This window comes from Bombyx mori, chromosome 23 (genome assembly GCF_030269925.1).
Source record: "Bombyx mori chromosome 23, ASM3026992v2".
Lineage (NCBI taxonomy): Eukaryota > Metazoa > Arthropoda > Insecta > Lepidoptera > Bombycidae > Bombyx > Bombyx mori.
This window is the reverse complement of record NC_085129.1, coordinates 13710446-13734999: the sequence shown is the minus strand read 5'-3', so window position 1 is coordinate 13734999 and position 24554 is coordinate 13710446. Positions and strand designations below refer to the sequence as shown.

The window sequence follows — 24554 nt, the reverse complement described above, 5'->3', positions numbered from 1 at the left end:
CCTTGAGGGACAAGTTTAAGGAAATCAAAATTCTAACTTCAGCGTCCCAATACATTTTTGAAAATTTATTGTATGTGCGTAAAAACATTGAAGAAATCCCCAGAGTCTGCGATTTGCACAATGTGAACACTAGGAACAAACATAGGCTTGCGTTGCCGGCGGCTCGAATTAAGAAAATAAGCAACTCTTTTAGGGGGCTGGGTGTACAGCTTTTCAACAAGATCCCACTAAACGTTCAACTACTACCTGTTCATAGATTTAAGAAAACTGTTAAGGAACGTTTGTGCAACAAAGCATATTATAAAGTTAAGGATTATTTACTAGATGGCACTACGTGGGAATGAGGCGCTCGCTCCTGGCCTTTTCATTTTTCATTATTATTATTATTTTTTTAATTGTATTTTTTGACTTGTTTTTTCTTTTATTGTGAATATTTCTATTTATTTAAAAAAAAAAGAAGAAAATATTTGAGAAAAAACAAAAAAAAAAGCCCGCTGAGTTTGTTTCGCCGGTTCTTCTCAGGACTGTGGCTTTTTTTTGAACCGGTGGTAGAGTTAACATTGTTATTTATATTTTGACATTCAACAAGTGTGTCATACTGACATATAAGTTGAAATAAATGATTTTGAATTTGAGTTTGGTAGATACGAATACACCGGACGTCTTATCCTTTAGACCACGACGACTATTTATAGTTTAGCGAATGATTAATTTAGTTATAATTTAATTAATTTGATCAAAGAGCTTTATATTGAGCAATTTATGTGTGGACTCAATGCACACTTACAGCCCCTGATGATGCTGGTATCCATGATCGATGGTATCTGCTTATAAAGAAATCACCTATAGTAGGTACAAACCTACCTACTATACTCGTCTGACTACAATAGAATTTTAAAAAAAACCACCACTCAATTCCTTGTTCTCCGATTCTAAAACTTCTTTCTTTAATTTTAAATTCCTCCTAACAATTTCCAATAGCAAAGTTGTGATTGTCGGTCGGTTCATTTGCTAACAGCTGCGCAGGACACCTGACAGCTCAAAGACATCTGCTCCCCGGGTGCATTGACTAACAGATTGGTACCGTGACCCCTGGAGAAAATCCGGCGAGGAACTCAGCATGCTTATATTATGGGCTAGGTTTCACGTCGAACTCAGGGTACTCCGACAGTTTTCAAATACAGGACTGAAAGGTGTCAGTATGAGACGGGTGTAAGATTTGTAAAGTGTTATCTTACTATAGTTTACATTAGATTGTACATTGGCGAGCTTGTCTATTTTCGTAGATGTTAAACGATCTATAAGCCACAAGCATTAAACAGCCTAACACATCGTATTCTCGTCATAAATCCCGCACCACAGATTACACAAATCTTTGTTTTAGAAAAATTAGAAACTAAAATGTCATGTTAACCTGGTCATAAAAAATTCTAAAAAAAATAATGTCAAGATCAGTTATCGACAATGATGGTTTTACCTTAGTAAAATCAAAACGCTCCTCAAAGAATAAACAAACTAAAATACCGGAAAAATCATTCTCATTCACCAACAGTGATATAGAAATAAACATATCGAAAACTGTGAGGTAAAAAGTAACAATTCAAATCAGTGTCACTTTCTTTTTTAGGTTAAGTGTTAATTGTTTGTTATTATTTTGTAGGAAAATAAATACGGCTGTTGAGGAATTAAAAATTTCAACATATTTTGAGAACGTTGCTAAATCCGTGAGTACCGTTTTGCAGTCCAGAGAAATAGTTGAAATAGTTTGTTTTGGACTTGGTCGCATAGCCGAGTGCAATATATCGAGATACCAATTAGCGCTTCTTCTATCACTAAGGGATATTTTTAATATTAAGAAAGTGTTCGTTCACGATCCAATTTTCTATAAATCGGAATGCACAGTGCTCCAAGAACTCGGCATTAATGTTATAGAGGAAAATAATGAAGGCAATTATGTAATATCAGATAGTGGTGTCACTCTTGTTTACTTGCCACATTGTCCGAAGCAATTAACCAACAACTTCCTCTGGAGTAATTGGGGTGTGAATCTCCGCAATTGTGTATTAATTTGCAATAGCTTTAACTCGCTAATAGAAAATCAACCCAGTCGAGTACTAAAGGAAATTGTGCCGTTTATTAAAAATATATTTCCATATACTTCAGAAATATATTTAGAGAATAACTTCCAATATTCTGATATTTTCAATGATACATCCCTTCACTATTTTCCAAATGACAAATTATTGAATATTGACTCAACTTTTTGGACCAAAAGTGATAAACCGAAATATGAGGACAATGAAGAATTTATTTCGTCACACATGATTGAAAAGTTGAATATTTTTTGAAGGTTTGAACAGTATGGCATCCATCACTTCGAAGCCCGTGCTTGTTACACTGAGGCAGCTATTATCCGAACTTCGTAGGCAGAGTCCAACGAAGAAGTTAGCTGAAAATCAAATGGTGAGGTACATATTTGACCAGTACCGTAAATACCAGACCACAGATCAGCAATTGTGTAAGGCTATTGATGAAATGCACTTCCGAGCAAGAACTTATCATAATTATTTGCATCACTCGAGGAAATATAAAGAACTCAACACTGAGTTTAAAGGAAAGGGTGAGAGAAGTATTGAAGAGACAGCAAATATGGTCGGATTTAAGCTGCCTCATGACCCGAAGCCATAATCTAATTTCCAAACTACTATTGTTAAATTATTAGTATTCATGTTTGTAAATAAAATTTGTGAATGTTCTTGCATTTTTCTTTTTCTTTTGAAAATGTTTTAAATGTCTCGGATTTGAATAAATAAGAACTTTCAGTATGTTTAATTTATGTACTTTTCAGGGTGAAAAATGGTCAAAAATTTCAACTTATACTTCATGCATTTAATTAAAAGTAAAATTATGATTTTTTTTTTTATTTCTTTTTTAATTTAACCACATATGAGAGATATTTTATAACTGGATATATTTATGATTATATAAAATAACTGTCTATGTATTGGTTGTTTGTCATCAGTATCTTGATCTAATGCTATTAAATCAAATGTATTTATAAAGGTGGTAATCAAAATTATATTGGTTCCATGATGTGTCACATCTAGGGTAATAAACTAAATAAAAATCTACTACTGATGTGCTGAGACTAAGTCAAAAGGATCCCTTTTCTCCATTTGGATATGGAACCCGAATAAAACAAGTTAATAGTTTATAGCATTTAATAAATTCTCGAATTTCCACATGGTTGTTTTTTACACATTTGGACAATAAATCCAGGGTAATATGTCCTATGTATTTGTTTAAAATAAAGCATAGGAAACATATTCTATAATATTAAGTGACCTAAATGTTTATACGCCTTAAAACTAAGGAAAATAAATCATAAGTCATTTGGAGCAAAAGCGCTTATTGTGTGTATTCCCTTTCTAATAATTTGGCAATCGTTTGTAACTGCATGTTGCTGGTACCCTCGTAAATTGTACCAATTTTAGCGTCCCTATAGAATTTTTCTTGCGGAAAATCTCTCGTGAAACCAACGCCTCCCATAAAGTCTATGCATTTTGAAGTTAACGTTTGTGCGATTTCTGTAAAAAAAAAAGAAATGTCAAAATATTTCACTGTCAAAAATTGTATGTAGATGTTTTTAAATTTCAAAAATTCGTCGTTTATCAATTGGATTTTTATCTGTAGTTTTATCGGAGAAACGAACTGATGTACAAAGAAAAACTGACCTTAAAGTGAGGTCGAATTATTATTATCTGTCTCGATTGTATTAAAACACTACTCTACTCATTAAACTGGAACGCACGACTGCTCCATAACCGAATTGATGGTTGTATGTCAGCAATAATTAACAAACTCTTTTAAATGTTGCTCCTCTTTTTCAAACGGGGCTCAAAGGGCAACGTTCTTGGAGCTCTATGTCTTAGTTGTTCCTCTGGCATTGCTAACAACCATGGGCGCGGTAGATATTTATTATCAAATAGGCGCTATACTGTCATCGATGGCAATAAGACCCATATCTTAATAAATTTGGGAGGCTTAATTTTTATATTGTGTCTTTCGCGAACACAGGAACTTTTATTGTTACTATCTGTACCATAATTCAAGCCACGGTATAGTCTTTTCGCTCAATCCGATTGCACTGGGCTTAATACACATTAAGCGACATGAAATAAGACAGTAGGATTGGTAAGAACGGAACGTATAAAGAAGGGTGGAACGAAGGGTTGAGATGTGAGCGAGAGAAGAACGGAAAGAAAGGGAAAAGGGAATGACAGACAAAAGGAAGATGGCGAAGACGATTAAAATGAGCAAGGAGTAAAAAAAGTGTTAGATAATGTTTAATTATATAACAGTGGATTTGGGAACAGTGGAAGTTTTATTTTATGCGCTGCGATCCCTATTCTACATGACCATACCTGAAGCAAAATATTTAGCCATCGCGGCTTCTTTAACAAACTCGTGGCCGTGTTCTTTCAGTCTAGCGGCGTTGTATGTTAGAAGACGGGCGGCTTCCAACTGTGTCTGCAGGTGTGCGATTTGGTAGCTGATGCCCTGAGGATTTAATTTATTCTAACTTATATAATATAGACTATACAACTTATTTTTCATTATCTGCATTACAGGTGAATGAAGTTAGCCCCTCAAAAAAAATTTTTTTTCCTATTCGATACTTATTTTCTATTAATTCGTTTGTTCATAATTTGTTCATGATTGTTCACTGTTAATAATTGTTTGTTCTGCATTTATTTATTTAAAAAAAATATTTAAAAATATACCTACAAGTTAGCCCCTCTAATGCAATTTTTAATATTTTTTCATCCTTAATGACTCGTAAATATTCATTTTCGATTGTTCTTACATAAAACACGTTTGTTCTTTTTCGAAATTACTCGTTTTTTGTTTAATTTACTATTTTTATTAGTTGAATAAATGTATGCAAAATATGTGTACTGCGCATGCGTCAACTATAATGCCTAATCTTTCTACGCGGTTTTAATGGTGAAAAAAAAATATATAAATCCTGAAGGAGCAATTAATTGATATACAGTTTAATTAAAAAAATAAAAAAATAAATAAATGAAATAATGTGCATTGGCGTTAAGTTAGACCAAATACATTTTTTCCATTATCTTACCTATCGTATTAAAATGTTATTTTACTAATGTTAGGAATATAATTTCGACTGTGTAAAAAAGTTATTATAATGTATACCTATATTATCTCTTGAAAGATAAATAATGAACATATTTACTTATTTGTTTATATTACTTAAGTGAACTCCCTATCTTTTTTATACCTTTATAACGATAAGTAGGAGGATGGAAAAAATGTATTTGGTCTAACTTAACGCCAATGCACATTATTTCATTTATTTATTTTTTAATTTTTTTAATTAAACTGTATACCAATTAATTGCTCCTTCAGGATTTATATTTGTTTTTTTTTTCACGATTAAAACCGCGTAGAATGTTTAGGCATTATAGTTGACGCATGCGCAGTACACATATTTTGCATACATTTATTCAACTAATAAAAATAGTAAATTAAACAAAAAACGAGTAATTTCGAAAGAGAACAAACGTGTTTTATATAAGAACAATCGAAAATGAATATTTACGAGTCATTAAGGATGAAAAAATATTAAAAATTGCATTAGAGGGGCTAACTTGTAGGTATATTTTTAAATAAATAAATGCAGAACAAACAATTATTAACAGTGAACAATCATGAACAAATTATGAACAAACGAATTAATAGAAAATAAGTATAAAATAGGAAAAAAAATTTTTTTTGAGGGGCTAACTTCATTCACCTCTGTATTACGCAATGAAACCACAAAATACTGAGAATGTAATTTAAAAAAGATATCTATGGACTTTTTCTATTGCGTTGTTAAATGATTCCAATGCATTGTTAATAACATCACTCACCTTGAAACATGACTTCGAAATATCTCGTAAGATATTTCTATGAGATATTTATATCGATGATAATTGATAAATTAATTAATCAGCAGAATCTTCAAATTTTTTTGCCCGTTATCATTGTAATTTTTTTATTGGCGCGAAGTTGTCGTTCGTTTCGACTTGAAGGGTGGGGCGGGTATAGTACAATTAATATTTCGACGAATGTTTTAAATCATGTTACCTGAAACTCGTAAATCTTCTTTCCGAATTGTTTCCTTTCTAGTGTGTAAGGAATCGTTGCGTCCATACAGCCCTGACACAGACCGATCATCTGAGCCGCGATACCAATCCGACCTTCGTTCAAGAAACCAGCCGCGTACTTGTACCTAAATAAATATTCATATTGTATTGTAAAAGTGACTTGATGAAATATTATGAAGAAAAAAATACACACAAACACACACATTGTTATTTCTTTCTAGTCTGTTTTCTTAGCAAGAAAATAGATTTGTTTGCAAAACTCAATAAATATGGAAATCGTGGCAAGAACCCGTTGAATAATTGTGATTGTAAGGTAAATAGACGTGAAAGTTTAAAATAATATTAATGTACTTGTAAAGTTTTATAAATATGTTTTTTTTCCTACCTAAGCTGGTAACCTAGGAGGCTATGCCAGCGTAAACATGATTAGGCGACAGTCGCGATCATGAAAAAAATGAGTTTTAAAGTATTCAATTAAAATGTCATTATTATCATTTTTAATTCTGATCATCTGATCGGAACAGATTCATTTTCAACAAATTCAATTTGGTAGTTTAAAAACGAACTTCATAACGTATAGATTGAGGTGTAATGAGGCTTTTCGAAAATACAAAAAGAATCGCATCGAAGATAATTGGGTCCTTTTTAAGTCTGCTAGGAATAGGTGTAATCAAATGATACGCAATGCCAAGCGCCGCCACATTCTGGATAATATCGCTTCTTCTTCTCCTGCCGATGTTTGGAAATTTCTCGGAACTTTGGGTATCGGCAGATCGCGACGTTTGGACATTCCAAATATTATTCAATTAGATGATCTCAACCGACACTTCTCCACATCCTCCGTGATAGATCCCTTAACTAAAAATCAAACGTTAGCTTATTTGTCTGGCCTAAGGCGTCCAGATGTTGTCCCCTTTCAGCTCTTTCCAGTTGCCCCCTCTGAGATAAGAAAAGTGATACTTTCCATTAAATCTAATGCGGTGGGATATGACAACATATGTCGTCGCATGATTATAACTATCCTAGACTGTCTCCTACCTGCAATTTATCATATTATTAACTTCTCTCTTGACTCTGGAGAGTTTCCTTTCCTATGGCGCAGAGCTTATGTTCGTGCCCTACCTAAAATTCCTGACCCTTCTGTTCCTAATCACTTTCGCCCAATTTCAATCTTACCCTTCCTATCCAAAGTGCTCGAGATCTGTGTCCATAAGCAGCTTTCTCGATTTATATTTAATAATTCCCTAATTAGCCCTTTTCAATCTGGGTTTAGACCAGGCCACAGCACCATTTCCGCGCTTCTGAAAGTGACAGGTGATATCAGGGTGGGCTTGGAAGAATCCAAAATCACTATACTAGTTTTGGTTGATTTCTCAAACGCGTTTAACACCGTTTGTCACGATATCCTTCTTTCCATCCTCTCTCATCTCAACGTCTCAAAAGGGGCGTTGGATTGGTTCTCTTCCTATCTTCAGGGACGTCAGCAATCTGTTCGTAATGACGAACTCTCATCAAACTGGTGTAATCTTGAATCTGGCGTCCCACAAGGCGGTGTCCTCTCTCCTCTCTTGTTTTCAATTTTTATAAATTTTCTCACCCCTGAGCTACGGTGTGCATTTCATCTTTACGCCGATGATCTACAACTGTACGCACAAACCGATGTTGATCACATATCGGATGCTATTACCAAACTAAACAATGATTTAAAATCAATCAAAAATTGGTCCGATAGGTTTGGTCTGGCGGTGAATCCTACCAAATGCCAGGCGTTAATTGTTGGTAGCCATCGAAATATGAGTAAGATCAGTAATTTTAAGCTGCCGCCTGTTGTTTTCAATGACATAATCATCCCCTTTAGCCGAAACGTGAAAAATCTTGGATTACACATTGACACTACACTTGGTTGGAGAGCGCAAGTAACATCCATTAGTCAAAAAGTCATCAGGACCTTGCGATCTCTCTATCGGCTAAAAAATATGCTACCATCAAATGTAAAGGCCATGCTTGTGCAGACTTTAATTTTCCCTATGGTAGACTACGGTGATGTGTGTTACTATGACCTGAATGCAGATCTCCTCAACAAACTAGACCGCCTTCTCAATAATTGCATTCGATTCGTTTTCAATCTTAGAAAATATGACCATGTGTCCGCGCATCGAACTCGTCTGAAATGGTTACCGATCCGTCAGCGTAGAGAGGAGAGAGCGCTTACTACCTTGTTTTCTCTTTTGGACTCTGCCTCTTCACCCTCTTACTTAAAATCGCATTTTAAATACTTGAACGCAAGCCATGACAAAATTCTACGTTCTTCACATAATCGTCTCTTACAATGTCCTATCCATCGCTCAGATTTTTTACATTCTTCTTTCTTTGTACAGTCCATAATATTATGGAATTCGCTTCCCAAAGAAATCAGGATGATCAGCAATCGCTTTACTTTTAAACTCAAAGTTCGCGAACACATCCACAAAAAACTGGAAGAATCATCTCCAAACTAGTTTATTTCATTTTTCAATTATTATTATTATATTATATATATATATATATATATATATTTACTTTTAGCCATTCTTAACTATAATACTAAATTGTGTATTTTCATGTGTATATTATTGTGTGTAATTATGTGTATGTATGTATTTTACTATTTTATACATAGGTATATTGAATTGTAGTATATGTATTCTATAATACTGAGATATTATTTTAAGGAAGATTTTGTTTTGAGTTTGTTCTTTTTTTTTGTTTTGTTGTTGTTGTTTGTTATTTTTTTGTCAATGCACCTACCATGCATTATCTCTGCACCACCCTATGGTCGACTGGAAGAGAATGCCCATGGCATTAAGTCCGCCTGTGTACAAGTTTTGTTTTGTGCATAAAGTATAAATAAATAAATAAATAAATAAATAATTCATGCCCACCCTTTGCCATATTCTCCAAGGATACTCGATTCGTGCACCTTCACATTGTCGAAATGTACCATGCATGTGCCCGAAGCTCTGATGCCTAATTTGTTTTCAGGCTTGGCAACACTGAGGCCCGGGGTTTCACGTTCAACGATAAAGCAGGTGATGCCCTTGTAACCCTGAAAATTTTTATTTTGAAGTTTTTAAGCCTCAGATAGAGATATTTACTAAATATAATGTTTTAATTTGATCAAGCACAAGGTATACGTTAAAGTACAGAATAAACATTATCAGATTGGCTGATTGTAATGAGGCCAGGGATTTTCAAAAGAACTCTGGATACGAAACTAAAATTTACAAAATTAGAAAATGTTTTAATTTACCTTGGAAGGATCAGCATTGGTCATCACTAGAAAGACTCCAGCGACATCAGAGTTCGAGATCCACATTTTAGAGCCGCTAATGATGTAATGTTCTCCTTCTTTTTTGGCAACAGTTTTCAAGGCAAAAGCATCTGATCCTGAGCTGGGCTCTGTGAGACAGAAACTGCCAGCCTAAAAAATTTGCAATCAAATAAAATTTATTTGAAAGTTTTCAAGAATATGTATCTGCTAATTTTATTAACTCATCTTTAATCATCATTTTGTTACGTTTATTAATACGCAATATTCTTCGGGTGTACGAAAGAGGATTACCAGAAACTAATCCGTTGCCTGTATACAAAAACAAAATTGCCAGCTTCAAATATCAAGATAAGTTTTTGTAGTATTCTGGTTCTGATTGATTCATAAATACTAAGGCTTTTTTTGTTCATTCTTAGTATGTCCACTGGCAAATAGAAAAATCTAACTCGGAACTCCAGGAATTTAGAGCCAGGGGACTTGTCGGATCCAAACTGCGTCTACCGCATTTGGTACTTAATTGTGTTATTGTGTTAATACTGAATTATAAACTCACATATTCCGTGCAGAGTTTCGTTAAATATTTCTTTTTTTGTTCTTCTGTACCTAGCTTCATGAACAGAGAGTTGACTAAGGTGTTGTGAATGTCGACGTAGGCGGCCACGGCTGGGTCCACTCGAGACAGTTCTTCCACCACCAACATCATTGTCAGGAAATTGCAGCCGGAACCGCTGTATTCTACCGGAGTTTCGATGCCCATCAACTGAAAATCGGAAGAGAAGCCTACATTTGTATGCGATCCTTTTAGATTGGTAGTCCCAGTGGCACCACAACAACGAGAATGATTCTCTCCATTTTGGCTTGTGAGGTTTTTTGCAGCACTATCCTGATAAATTTGATGGAAGGTAGTTTGAGAATTTGTAAAAATGTTTCCCTATCGCTATATTTGTAAAATCGGCAAAGACGGATCAGCACTTTAGCAGAAAGAGTATTTAAAATTTAATGATGTTGATGTTATCAGGTATCTGCAGCGTAATTCTAGATCACCTATCAGACTGTTTTATATAGAAACGATGATATATATTGAGGGGGTGCAGGTTATTTAGTTTAAGCGACATTTTTGTAACTTTACGGGAGATCCAGTTAAAGTTTAAAAATTGGAAAAAATATCACAACAAAAAAACTTCTTCAGCCATTTCAACGGAGTACCTAAACTTAATTGAAGTTCAATTGAAAACATCAAATTTCTGGTGATAATACTAAATGAAAAGCACTTTTAATTACAAAGATAAATATTGCGTATTAACGAAATAGCCCCCTCGATATGAAAATGAGGTATTTTAAACACTTAACTGAATGACGTTAACTTTGACCAGTTTTTCAATTGTCCTCAAAGGCATCTTGACTTAACAGAGGAGCAGTTAAGCGCTCCGCGGTTAGGGAACCTTTTCAAGGTCCATTTGAGAACAGAGATACCCAATAATACCCATCACAGTCATGCTCGAAAAACATATCCAATACAGTTGAGATTTGAGTTGGTTATTGAAGTCTCTGGATGGCGTTAACTACACTATATAGGATTTTTATAACATTGTACTACATACTGCAAAACAAAAAAGTACCCATTGAAACTCACCCCATTATCAAACAACATCTGTCGGATACCATCATCGATGCGGTGTTCATCTTCCATTTTCTTCACAAGCGGACTTATTTGTTCGGTCGCTAGTTTCCGTACTGAAATTAAAATAAATAATTATGTAATTTAATATTGTTAAAAATGATAATCGTGAGATTTTACCAGTGGGAGTTGTGAGTCCGCATTAGCTACTAGCATCTACCCTGTCCTCTCCCGGAAAAGTATACGCTCCACGTTTGAAACGATGGCCTCTTCTACAAAGTCATTGACTTTTCACGTTATATCCGGACTCCTCACTAGTTAATCTTCATCAATGACTTCAACTTTTTTTTATATACAGCTTACAATTCACCTTTCCGTGTTTATAAAGTTTGGCCTTATAGAGATTTTTAATAAGAGTAGTGAAATTATCGTAATAGTATAGTTATGCGATGGCAGGAGATTGTAACATATCGCCCCGTCTCCAACGAACATCGCAATAGCCTATACAATAGCCGTCTTATTATGGCTAATCTGAGACGAGAGCATACAACTAAGGTCTCCTCAGGATGTACCTACTATTTCTATATCGTCAATCTCCAAGATGGGCGATGGAGATTTACATTTAGTTGTAACGCTTTTGCTGATTTTAACACTAATTATAAAAGGTTATATACGCGAGAAGCCACGAATAGATTATGAGTGAACAACTGGCCATCATGTTTGAAGATACTCAACGCTCATTCGGATATAGTTCCCGAGTTCCCGTCCAGGCGTAGCTGGTATTAGGAGTGGGTGATATAAATCGTATATAGATTCAATACCTATATATCGCAGCAATATCGTTGAATCCGATATCGCCCCGCACGAAATCTATATATCGATATCAGCCGATACACGATATTGCTCGATGTGATGCGCATCGGCATATCGTACCGATTCGTGAATCGAAATCTATATAACGATATCAGCCGATACACGATATTGCTCGATGTGATGCGCATCGGCATAACGTACCGATTCGTGAATATCAGCAATATTCGTTTGGTTCGTATCGAATCGGCCAGAGTGAGTGAGCGCACGATTGGGATATCATGTGATGAATGAAACAGAAACAGGCATTATCCATACAATTGTAAACCTTATATTTAAGTCCATATGTCTGTAGATTATTCTTAGCGTATCAGCAGGATATAATTTAGGAAAGAAGTTTCAACTTTCGACCCTAACTTGAATGCAGTATAGCCTATTTGCATCGTTGAATTTAATTTCACGCGCTTTGACCTTGAACTAGAATTTTTGGACAAGTGTTTATAAATACTTTAAAGTTTTTTGTGTTTGATTTTTAAAGTACACATTTTTCTATTTTTAGTTGAATCCAAATAATTGAGTTTATTTCTTGTGTTTGTATTAAACTTTTGAAATCTATACTCTTTTGGTATATTTTGTAATTTTAAATTAAGACACAAAATACTAAAAACTGAAAACAATGTAGCCAGTCCTAAGCCTGGTAAAAGCGTGAAGGAATGTTTTTTTTATATTTTTATTTTCATGTTCTTTTTATTACTTTAAGATCATATTATAAATTGATATCAGAAAACCAACCGTATAACGTTGACTTAAATCTATATCTACTACAATATTATATCAGCGTATCGTTTCAAATCTCAAATATCATGAATCGAGAAATCTACTAGCATCCATCAATATATAGATTCAGAAAATATATAGATTCAATATCCGATATTGATACTCGATATATAGATACGATTCGATACGCGGCAAAACCGATATTACCCACTCCTAGCTGGTATAGTCCCCTAAGTACCAGCTAATAGGTAGGGAAAAAATTAAATTAAAAAAAACTGCGCTGACCTGGTCAATAGTAAACCGCCATTCTTTTTCTAGTCATTAAAAAAAATACTGAATTTACTCGCAGCTATTGTCTGTGAAGAATATTTCTCCATAAAATTGTTTGTAATTGACAAACAGAAAACATTGTTTGACATTGGAAACTCGACTCTTAGATAATGTACGACCGTGCTGACATTCATAGCTCGTATAGATATCATTTAGGCGACTTACGAACAATCAAGTTGATATTTATCCAATTTGATAAAATAGGTGGTTATCTAAATTCTTTGTTGGTGCATGTGTGCCCGCGTGCGCACTAAACGTTTTTTTTAATTTTTTATTGCTTATATGTGTGGACGAGCTCACAGCCCACCTGGTGTTAAGTGGTTACCGGAGCCCATAGACATCTATAACGTAAATGCGCCACTCACCTTGAGATATAAGTTCTAAGGTCTCTGTATAGGACAAATAGAAATCACCTTTCAGTCTTCTTGAAGAAATTTACTTGCATGATAATACTATTTTAATTGCTTTTGGGTCTTGAGATACAAAATTTATGATGTTACAAAGCAGAGCATATATTGTGTATTCTTTATATTTTTTGTTTATGTTAGGTGATTTAACTTCATGAATGATCTTAACTATTTATCATTAACCCCCCATTAGGAATAATTCTAGAAATGTTTGTGTTATAACTCTCAAAACGTCCGTTGTAATCACGGAATAGCTAATCACGGAATAGCTATTCCGTGGTTGTAATCATATTGGATGATACGACTATACCAAAGTATAAATCTTGAAACAGGTAAAATGTATAGTTTTTTCTAATTGCGTGTTTAGCTTGTGTCAGCGAACGTCTCCCGCATTGAAATCACATTGGATAGTACAATTCAATCATCAAAAATTATAGGTTAGCCTAATGAAAAATGAAAGCGTTCATGCTAATTTATACAAGTCGCTAAGCTAATATGTTGTCTTGATTTATAGTTCGTTGAGGGAGAATCGACGCAATAAGTTCAGTGAATAGACCCAATTGGGTTTTTAGATACCAGTATCAACTCAATTAGTCGGTGTGGTTTACTGTTCTAGCCCACGGCCACAAAATGTAATCAAAAAATCATTCACGTACACAACAATCGTTTATTTAATTTTATATTCTTATCACATAGATAAAATCTGAGTTTGTTACCAAGTATTTAATGTTTTGTATATTTGTTTATCTAATCTTTAAAAAAAAACACGCCTTTTATTATATTTGAATTGATAGTACCTACCTAATGCGATTTCACCAGCATTAGAATTGAAATATGTAGATAAGACGTAATTGGAATGCGAAGATCACTTCTTGTAGCTCTTTTTTTTGAAACTTTAAATTAAATAGTTTCAAATACAAAGTTTCATTAGAATCTGTTCAGTTTGTGAATGAACAAAACAAAAAACATAATACAAAAAATACAAAAAAAACGAATATCTTTAAATGCAAATTCGGCCTATACTACATTACTACATACTTACTACTACTATAGATCGAATTTCGTAAATTTTGTGTTTACTTCCAGGTTTCTTTGACTTTTTTGACTAGAAATATCTTGAATGTACGCACATTTATGATACCTAGTGTAAAGCGGTTGACGGAGCTTCTAGACATCAACGTGAATGCCGCCACCTTGGAACTTGAGATCAGGGCCGGATTTAAACTTAATGCCGCTCCTGGGCATCAGAAAAAAATCCGCCCCAATACTGGAATTTTACTTATAGTTTATATATTTTATTTTTCAAAATTAAAATAACTAATTTATTGCGGAAACTTTATCATATGTCATATATTCCAAAAACATAAATAAAATATTTGAGATTTTTCTAACAATTATAATTTTTGACTAAGGGATCTTTAATTACAGAAAATAGAAAAATCAATGAAATTTATTAAATCATTTTGATTATAAATTTTTACCAAAAGTGCCACAATTATAATTCACAAATAATGGATGAATTGAATTTCTCTAATTATCAATTAAAAAGAAAATTATTCATTATTAGAATTAATTAATTTTATTGAGCAATCTTGATAAGACTAAAAAAAAATTTTACTTTAAAAATTTTACCGCCCTAAAAAATTACCACCCTGGGCACTTGTCCCGACTGCCCCTAGTGTAAATCCACCACTGCTTGAGATCAAAGTCTCAATTGTATTGTTTAAGGTGGCTTTACCGCCCAAAAAGTATGGAGGGTAGGTAAGGTAAGGACCACCATCTTGTATAGGGGACAAGTTGAAAAAGCGTCCATCTGTAAACAGCAAGTTATTTTTAGAAGATTAACCGATATAGCGCTTAGTATAGGAAGTGGAAATAATATGAATATATCAGTTTTAAACAGAGTAAAGTGTGATGGATTGAAATGAAGTGTGGTAGTTCATCGCGCTGTTTTTAAAATATTTTCTCCCGCAACTATGGCGCTACCTTAATTACCTCTCTTTCAGCGGACACTTTTAATACAGTGTTATGTGTCCTTACCTCCTCCTTTTACCCACCATATCAAAAAGGCAGTGTGACATATACCCGCGCGGGCTTAGAGTGCGCTATATCTACGACTATAAATTGGTAACTTAACAATAGAAGATATGCATGTACAGATAAAAAATAAATTCAACAAGTGTACAAAAATTTATATTATACATTTTGCGAAATTAGTTTTGCCCCTAAAATAGTTTTTTTACTAGGAACTTGGCTGTTATTACAGCAAGCGTTTACACTGTTTACACTGTTGTTCTTACCTTCTATAATACTAATAATAATAATACCTACTTAATAATCTGATGTCGTAAACCAACGATCATTGATTTGGACCAGTCATTGGTAGCCAAATCAAATTTCAACTCAGCTTAAGTATGATGACCCAACTGTCTGGGGTATATGGTAGACAAGATGTTTGTTTTGTTTCCTTCCTTTAGAAATAGGTAACGAAGGTTTGATCAAGGTTTTAATTGAGGAATGTTTTTTGTCAATATATTGAATTTTGTTCGACGATTAACTTGCGTTATTATTTATTGCTTTTGTTGGCAGATGGGCACATAGTGTACCGGGTGGTGAGTGGTTACTGTCGCACATGGATGTCAATAATGCCAGGGGCACAGCTGAGCCATCGCCTATCATTCAGCGCTCTCCGCATGTCTCCTTTGAAGAAGGAAATGTCATAGCGCTCACGAAACACCGTGGAGGGGAGTTCATTCCAAGCCCGCATGGTACGTGGTTGAAAAGAACTTTGGAAACGCACTGTGGATGAATGCAGTGGCTCCAGGTAGTATGGATGAGCTTTATCCTAGTGGCGGGCGGTGCGATGGTAAAAAGGAGACGATGGAACATACGGTACAAAATACAGAGGGAACCGAAGCCCTCCGCAGACCCAGAGGTTCCAAACGATTCGTAAGAATGGGATTATCGACAATCCGAACGGCCCTCTCCTGTATGGAGTTAAATAGAAGTAGCTGGTATTTGGGAGCCCTGGTCCAGAGGTGGGAGCAATACTCCACGCGAGACTGGACTTGAGCTTTATAAGCAAAAGATGAACGCGGCAATTCCAAATAGTATCAATGAAATCTACTCCGGGGGCGGGAGGTTATATTCTGTTAACTTAAGTTACCCAATTTGCACGTGATTCTTCTTAATATTCAACTCTCAAAATACAATAAGAAATAAATTGAAATTTTAAATTCTAACAGTAAACATCATAAAAATTATTAATGCCATTGTTGTATTCAATTATATTCTTATGAAAACATGTTTTCATTTCGATAAAACTACATATAACATCAACTTAGATAACACTTTCTTATCGCTCTGACGAAATAAATCGAGGTGCTTGCTTAACAATTAAATGAAAAAATAAATGTAATTGCTAAGTTCTACGTACCAAAGATCGCTGGCATCGTTAATAAGATTAAAATAAAATAAGATAAAACTAAGAATTTGAAATAGCAGTGAATAAAATAAAAACAGCATCAACATTTGTCTGGCTGCAGAGTTGTTTAGACATTTTTTGTAAACATCTATGAATTTCTTTGATAAATATAAAATTTTAACAAAAAGGAAAACCGACCTTATCGAAATAACACGAGAACATCATGAATGTTCTCGAATTGACTTATACAAAGATTAAAGAATGTTATAAGGAAGAAGGATTATTATATTAAGGATAACTAAAAAACTATTGGTCAGATCTTGACAAAATGGTACCACATGAGAAACACCAGCTCTCAAATACAACGAGAAAATATAATTAATAGCCCTTTCCTTTTTTGAAGTCTATAAAAAATGGTCTCACTTTAGGTCGCCTAAATATCATTTAATTGTAACTTAAACTAATTTTATCAATGATGAATAATTTTAATTTTAGAATTTGTAACGTTATTAATAGTACACGATTTACGTTCTTGCGAACGGCTAAGATGCTATAATAGAAATTTGAATATTGCCCGAAAAGCTAGCCAGTGTACACTTGTATATATTATTATGTCTTTGTAGATTCACCATAACGTATTCATTCTACTGCGCCAAGATACTAGGGCAAATACTTCGTTTGAAAACATTACAGAACAGATAACTAATGTGTTATCTATCGCTTTTGGCCTAAGTGGGGGTGGCTCGAACTATGCAGTGTATAACATTAACGATAGTGAACTGTACCTACTTCAGTTTTTTGTTTTGCGTTGAAATATATCTTGATAACATTTATTGAAATTTTTTTTTTATTGCCTGGATTTGTGGACGAGCTCACAGCCCACCTGGTGTTAAGTGGTTACTGGAGCCCATACACACACCTTGAGATATAAGTTCTAACGTCTCAGTGTAATTACAACGGCTGCCCCACCCTTCAAACCGGACTCACAAGAGGTCCTACCACTAGTAATTACGCAAATTACAATTAGATAATATCAATAACATTTTGATAATCTTTTATTATCGAAATGTGATTGATATGCGTCACTTTTAGTTTTCTTTAATTATTTTTTTATGAGTGAGGGATTGCTTGTGGCCCAGAGGCCTTTTCACCAGGACAAGTGGGCGAGCAAAGGCTCAGCCAGAAGTGGGATTTGCTAACAGCTGCCCGAGCGCCTCCAAAGGAGACCTAACAACTCAAGAGCAACTGCTTTTTATTTTAAATTCAATTCAAATTGATTGAATATCGAACTATATCCTTCAATGTCGGTGACGTAAAGGCGGCTAAAGGATTGATCGAAGAACTAGCGACAGCGATCTCACATTATTATGCTCATCTCGTGTTAGCACACTATGAGCTCTTATCTTGTGAGTACCACAATCGAGTCTGTTTCTGCCATGTTGCGTTCTAGTTTCAAGGGTAGGAGAACTATTTTGTGACACATGGACCCATTCATGGTTTCATATTCAAGTACATAGCGGTATTTATGTCCTGACTATATTGTAAGTATACTGAGACCTTAGAACTTACATCTCAAGGTGGGTGACGCATTAACGTTGTAGATGTCTATGGACTCCAGTAACCACATAGCACTTAGCAAAATTGTTTCGAGGCAGAAATAGGAATGATGGTGCTTATAAGTGCGGCATAAACGTTTCTCTTTCGTAACTCTACTCTCTACCACCACCACTTAGAAGCATAAGCTATGCTAAGCTAAGCTATGATTAGACTATAACAGATGAAGGGGGATTTAGTAGCAACCGTGGCTTGAGGTAGCTGGAAGCCGCTCTTCTCGCTAAACATATACCGAGGATCCTCCTGGTTGCTGTGGGATCATTCTCTGATTGATAACGTTACAATTTTTGCGACACGTAGTGGGTTATGACGTTTGAAACAAAGCAATGAAGGGATTTAATCCATGTCCCACGTTGGGAGCCTCTAATCCTTTACTTTAGTAGCAATACAATCACATTAGTACCAAATAATTTGAAGCATCTTTCTCTAACATCATAATATGATAGCATATTATGCTAAAGGCGATATTTGTCGACTTTTTCGAAACTTATAATAAACAAGCGGGCTACATAAGTTATGAGGTAATAATATGTGTGTTTGAGGTAAACAATGAAATTACCGCTCCTAAAATGTATGAATTATATTTATTATCATACTCTATGTATGGTAATGAATATTGGCGACCACTTATGAATATTTATTCGAATTGTTTTCGTATCTACAGTATTTTGTAACTGCATCACTGTTAGGCAATTTGCTGATGTTGCAAGTACATTATACGCTATGATTGTATTCTAATGACATACAATATTCTATTTTACGTGGACATTGTGATTTAAAATGTCCGCACAAATATTTAATATTCCCACACATATTAAATAAGTTTAGCTACAGTAAATAATGAATTTGAATAATCTACGAAACCAATTCAAAGGATTTTAACAAAAGATTGTATGTAATTCAATATCATTCAATTTAAGATCATTGAAATTGATTACTTGTTTCCCTCATGGCGAGTTCATCTTCTGTCAGCATGGTCAAAGGTCGTGGGGTAACTTCTGTGCTGTATGCTTTCATCTGAGTCTTTGCTCCAACGGCAGCCGTTGCCTGGGACCTCCATTGTTCTAAAATCTGGAAATCGCGCCAATTTTAAAAGAAGAATTTCGATTCTGTTTGTTTTTTTTTTTTTTTTAATCAGAAATGAGCACGATGTAATTCACACACCTTGTTGCCAACAACGCGTCGTAATGGGAACATTTTTATTCTATTTGCATTAGCGCTATGGAAACGGGCCGCTTCTGCGCTTGCGATCTCGATTAAGACTGGTTCACAAGTCGGCTCTTTCGCTCTTCGGGAGCCGGTTTCGTGTCTCGCTCGCACGGAGATAAAAAGCGCCCATAATTAATGTATAGTCTAATAATATTGTTTTAATTTAATTAAGGCGACCTTCAATTATGGATTACGTAATCATAATGAATTGTGGTAACATTCGTTATAAAATTTTCTATATTCGATATCGTTACGCCGCCGCGGCGTATCGTTATGAGCTATAATTTTGTATGTATTGTTTATTTTTTTGTGTATGACACGACGACGCTATTCTGACGGTTTACTTTTATTAATATAGTATGAGTTTTTAGGAGTTTGTTTTCATACAATTTTGTGTTTTTGCATGCAGAATTTTTTATTTTATTTCAAAAAATAGAAGTGATTTAAAAATATGAATAATTCAGAACGTGACCACGCAAAACAATGCAAACGAAGAAGTTTTAAAGGCAGTTTTTCATATTTTACAAAACCTTTAAAAATTGCTTCGTATTGAACGCGTCCATGGTCAGCCAATAATCACTAATGTCAAAACGTTAGTAATAGCCTTATATCTTATAATAGCCCGGCTAATAGGCTGTGAACATTCGCGAGGAAACTTAGGAATATGCACATATTGTAATGACAATGATACCTAGGTTTACGTAACGGAAGAAATCGTCGGAATATGCTCACGCTTTCGGTAATGCGGATGTGTGTGTTGCAGCTGAACCTAAAATACTGGTATGTAGTGAACAACCGACGTCTGAACCTCGCCAGAGACAAAACTCTGTCGAAGCAGCGGAGGCGGGGTTGAACGTTTAGCGCGCTAAAAATCTTCCCATCACCTACAACAGAATGGTTGCGATCTCTGGATTGATAAATTGATAATTGAATTGAAGTCGTTGTGGTCTAAAGGATAATATGTCCGGTGCATTGGTATGCAGCGATGCATCTTTGTTCGAATCTCGCCGGAAGGTACAAATTTTTCCCCTAAAAACTACCTACTTAACAAATGTTCACGATTAACTTCACGGTGAAGAGACATCGTGTAATAAAAATCAAACCCGCAAAAATCATAATTTGCGTAATTACTGGTGGTAGACGTGTTATGAGTCCGCACGGGTAGGTACAACCACCCTGCCTATTTCTGCCGTGAAGCAGTAATGCGTTTCGGTTTCAAGGGCGGGCCAGTCGTTGTACTGTTAAAAGTGAGACCTTACAACTCATCATAGATAATACACATAAATTAGTTATAGATAAGTAGTAACTCAAGCACTCAACAAAAATGTTTACGGGCGTCGGCCACTAGACGGCTTCGCTTCGATTAGTTTCTCATTGCTCCTGTAGATGGCAGTAAGCTATTACCTATACTACATTTTATTTTTAATGAAGGATTTTGTAAATTTTCAGAAACCACAATATTTTAATGTATGCCGCTACAAAATGTCGATAGCTTCCTTAAAAAAAAGTTGTCTTAAAGTATCGCAGTTTCAGGGCTCTGCAACTCATGTCTCAAGGTGTGTGGCGGCATTTACGTTGTAGATGTCTATGGGCTTCGGTAATCACTTAAGATCAGGTGGGCCGTGAGCTCGTGGAGTATTTTATTGTTTTGATCAGCCTTCATAGGCTTCGAAGAATACTCTTTTATTTATATTATTTATACACTGCGAAGAAAAAAAATGACAAAACATTGAAGCCATATTGTACAAAAGGGGACTTTTTTTGGAAATTTCTGTTTAACTATCTGATTCTTTCGGCCCACGGTCGTCCACTGCTGGACGTCTACTTTCCCCAAATCTTGCCATAACGACAGGGAATTTACAGACATTTTTTAATTTCATTCCAATCACTTTCATAATCAATTTGTGACAAACTAATTCTGATTGATTCAACTTTAATCATTTCACAGTTTTCATATTACAATCCTGAATTGGGTTTATTGAGCAATTACAAATGAAGATTTGGTTTTCAGGATCCATTAAATAGATCAATAAAAAAAGCACGAAACAATAATATAAAGCAATCAATGTATTCGAAATAAATTTAATACAGAATTAATAATAACTCAAAAACTGCTTATTAGTCTATATATAAATAAAAATGAATTTCTGTTCGTTAGTCTCGCTAAAATTCGAGAACGGCTGGACCGATTTGGCTAATTTTGGTCTTGAATTATTTCTGGAAGTCCAGAGAAGGTTTAAAAGGTAGATAAATATGAAAATGCTCGGAATTAAATAGAAATAACAATTTTGTTTTTTCTTTGATGTGTCTCCCGTGTGACGGATTCCTTTTGTTTGTTTTAAGTCTTTTTTATACAATAGTTTAGTCTTTCATTTATCGATTGAGGCACTACGAAGTATGCCGGGTCAGCTAATTGTTAATAAAATTCAAATTTAGAACGGACACGAGATGCACCAGCTTTTTTTTTTTTTTAACGGACCGGTTTATGGCGTACTCCGGGGCCTCTTGAGAGGAAGAAGGGGAGTGGGTGAACGACCTGGTGTCAACCTGGTGAACCCATAGACATCTACAACGTAAATGCTGCCACCTACTTTGAGATATGAGTTCTGAGGTCTCAGTATATGTAGTTACAACGGTTACCCCATCCTTCAAACTGAAACGCATTATTGCTTCACGGTAGAAATAGGCAGTTTCCTGTTTTAGGCGAGCAATTTTCGTGATTGTTCGGAACTTTAATAGTTTTTGTTCAGGATAATAAATACTCTTTGTCTCCTTATTGACGTCGCAACGCCCGACACTGAACAGAGTTCATCCATACTACTGAGGTACCAGGACTGAGGAGGCCAGGTACCCGTTGGCTCTGGAATGAACCTTCCCTCCACGGCGTTTCCTGCGCTCTATGTCATGTTCTTCTTCAAATGAAGTCCTCGGCAGTAGTTAATTAGCGACTTGCCTGTGGTCCTGGCATTACTGTAGCCTATGAGAGACCGTGACAACTCAGATAGTGAGGTAGGCGTATCCGTATTGCCTACAAAGGCAATGAAAAAAGTTCATGAAATATAAAGGGTTTTATTGAAAAACCCTATATCTTTCTTAAGCTTCGCGGACGCTCGAACTTTGACAGCTCATAGCGGCCATCTTGGAAAAGCGATAGCTGTCAAATTTGGCATGAAGACATATTTAGTTGTGACATTTCACCATGGAACATGCTACATGTTTGTCCGGCGGTATTACCGGTCCATAATTCTTCGAAGATGTGCAACAATGTGCAAACAGTGAATGCCGACCGATATCGGAGGACGATAACAAACTTTTTGTGGCTTAGGATATATGGCTTGGATCTCACAAACATGTGTTTCCAACAGGACGGCGCCACTTGCCATACAGCACGAGAAACATTCCATTTATTGGATGAGAAATTCGAAGGTGTGTGAGATTGCATGACTTAACACCGCTCGAGTTGGAGCTACGTGAAATCTCTAGTCAATGCAAACAAACCACAGTCTATGTCCGCCCTGAAGACAAACAGCTCTTCGTGAAATTGGGCCCCTTTAATGTGAAATGAATGTAAAAATTGATCCACCAGGATACACCACCTACAGCGGAGTCGCGACGGCCATTTGGCTGACATTGTATTCCATATAATATAGTGTCATCGAATACGCCTTGAAATGAAAATAACAATGTAGCAATATCACTTAGACTTAGTTTTTGCCAGATTTCTTTAGTTTTAGTAAATGTATTAAAAAAAAATTAAAGATAGCACACTAGAAGCAGCTTATGCCAAGTCTATGATATATGGTAGCGGATTTAGAAAAGGAGGAATATTGTTGTTTGTACTTAAAACGGTCCGCATTTATCTTTACTGGTCATTGTTCGTAAAATATGTGCTTCCCAAGAAATGCTTGAAAGAAAAACTTTATCTTGATTCCACTAAAACTAAATTAAATGTCTCTTTACCCAAACGATTACATGCGTATGTAATGTAATTTGCACTTTTGTGAATTTTAAATTTAAGTATGCTAAGCAAGAAATAAAACGTTGCAATTTGACAGCCGGATATGTCAAAACTAGTTTAGCTCTTCCAGTTCTTCTTCTTCTTCTTTATTTTTGGCTCTGGCACGTTTTGTGCATTAGCCAGCGTCAAGTAATAATGTTTTTATAATTCGCCGTTTTATTTATTTACAGTTTATAAATAATAAAAAACGAAGGAAACTTATCGCAACAAAACATAAATGATTTAGAACGAATTGAATTTACAAAAAAAATCAGAATAATTATATAACAGGGAAAATAAATCAAAATTATAGTTTAATGTTATTATTTAAAATAAACCTACTTAAAATACTATATACAAGGGGATTAAAATCTCGAAGAAGTAAAGAAATATTAGTAGGAAGGGGAACAGAGACAGATACTAAAGAAGTATATAAGGAAGAATGATCATATAAAGAACAAGCAAAGAAAATATGATTCAGGTCACAATAACTCTCGCCACACTCACAGGCGGTACCAGTTACGATACCAAGTTTGTGCAAATGAACTGGAAGGCTGTTATGTCCCAGACGCATACGAATTATAGTAGAAGTGGCGGTTTTACCAAACGACAATTTGGCAAACCATGGCTTCCTGGGAACGGAAGACTGTATAGCATACAAGAAACGACCCTTAATCCGGCCGCTCTCTTCCCAACACATATTCCACGATTTGTGGAGGCATATGCCGGGCAAAGCAGCAAGATCATGGCCAAAATTCTTGTACGGGTATACGTCACCGGTCACAGTAGCACTGTTGGCCAAACTGTCAGCTTTCACATTTCCAGATATGCCACAGTGACTAGGTACCCAACAAAATGATACTAAATAGTTGTGTGATTGGC

General features: G+C 35.1%; 3 protein-coding genes across 3 annotated transcripts; 2 read left to right on the top strand and 1 right to left on the bottom strand.

Moving 5' to 3' along the window:
• Positions 1–1064: 1064 nt before the first annotated feature.
• On the top strand, positions 1065–2761 carry LOC101740940 (SRR1-like protein). The gene is made up of 2 exons (XM_004930629.5): positions 1065–1585; positions 1661–2761. Exons 1-2 carry the CDS (start codon positions 1443–1445, stop codon positions 2346–2348), a joined length of 831 nt encoding a protein of 276 aa, XP_004930686.1. The 5' UTR covers positions 1065–1442; the 3' UTR covers positions 2349–2761.
• Positions 2362–2761, top strand: LOC134198657 (protein FMC1 homolog). Its single transcript, XM_062675270.1, has one exon. It carries the CDS (start codon positions 2362–2364, stop codon positions 2686–2688), a length of 327 nt encoding a protein of 108 aa, XP_062531254.1. The 3' UTR covers positions 2689–2761.
• Positions 2762–3207: 446 nt separating this feature from the next.
• Acade (acyl-coenzyme A dehydrogenase) lies at positions 3208–19730 on the bottom strand. The gene is given in 9 exon segments (NM_001044207.1): positions 3208–3587; positions 4425–4560; positions 6157–6301; positions 9098–9261; positions 9466–9636; positions 10040–10246; positions 11120–11220; positions 19405–19537; positions 19631–19730. Coding segments are annotated over 9 exon segments (1269 nt in total). The 5' UTR covers positions 19664–19730; the 3' UTR covers positions 3208–3408.
• Positions 19731–24554: the final 4824 nt, after the last annotated feature.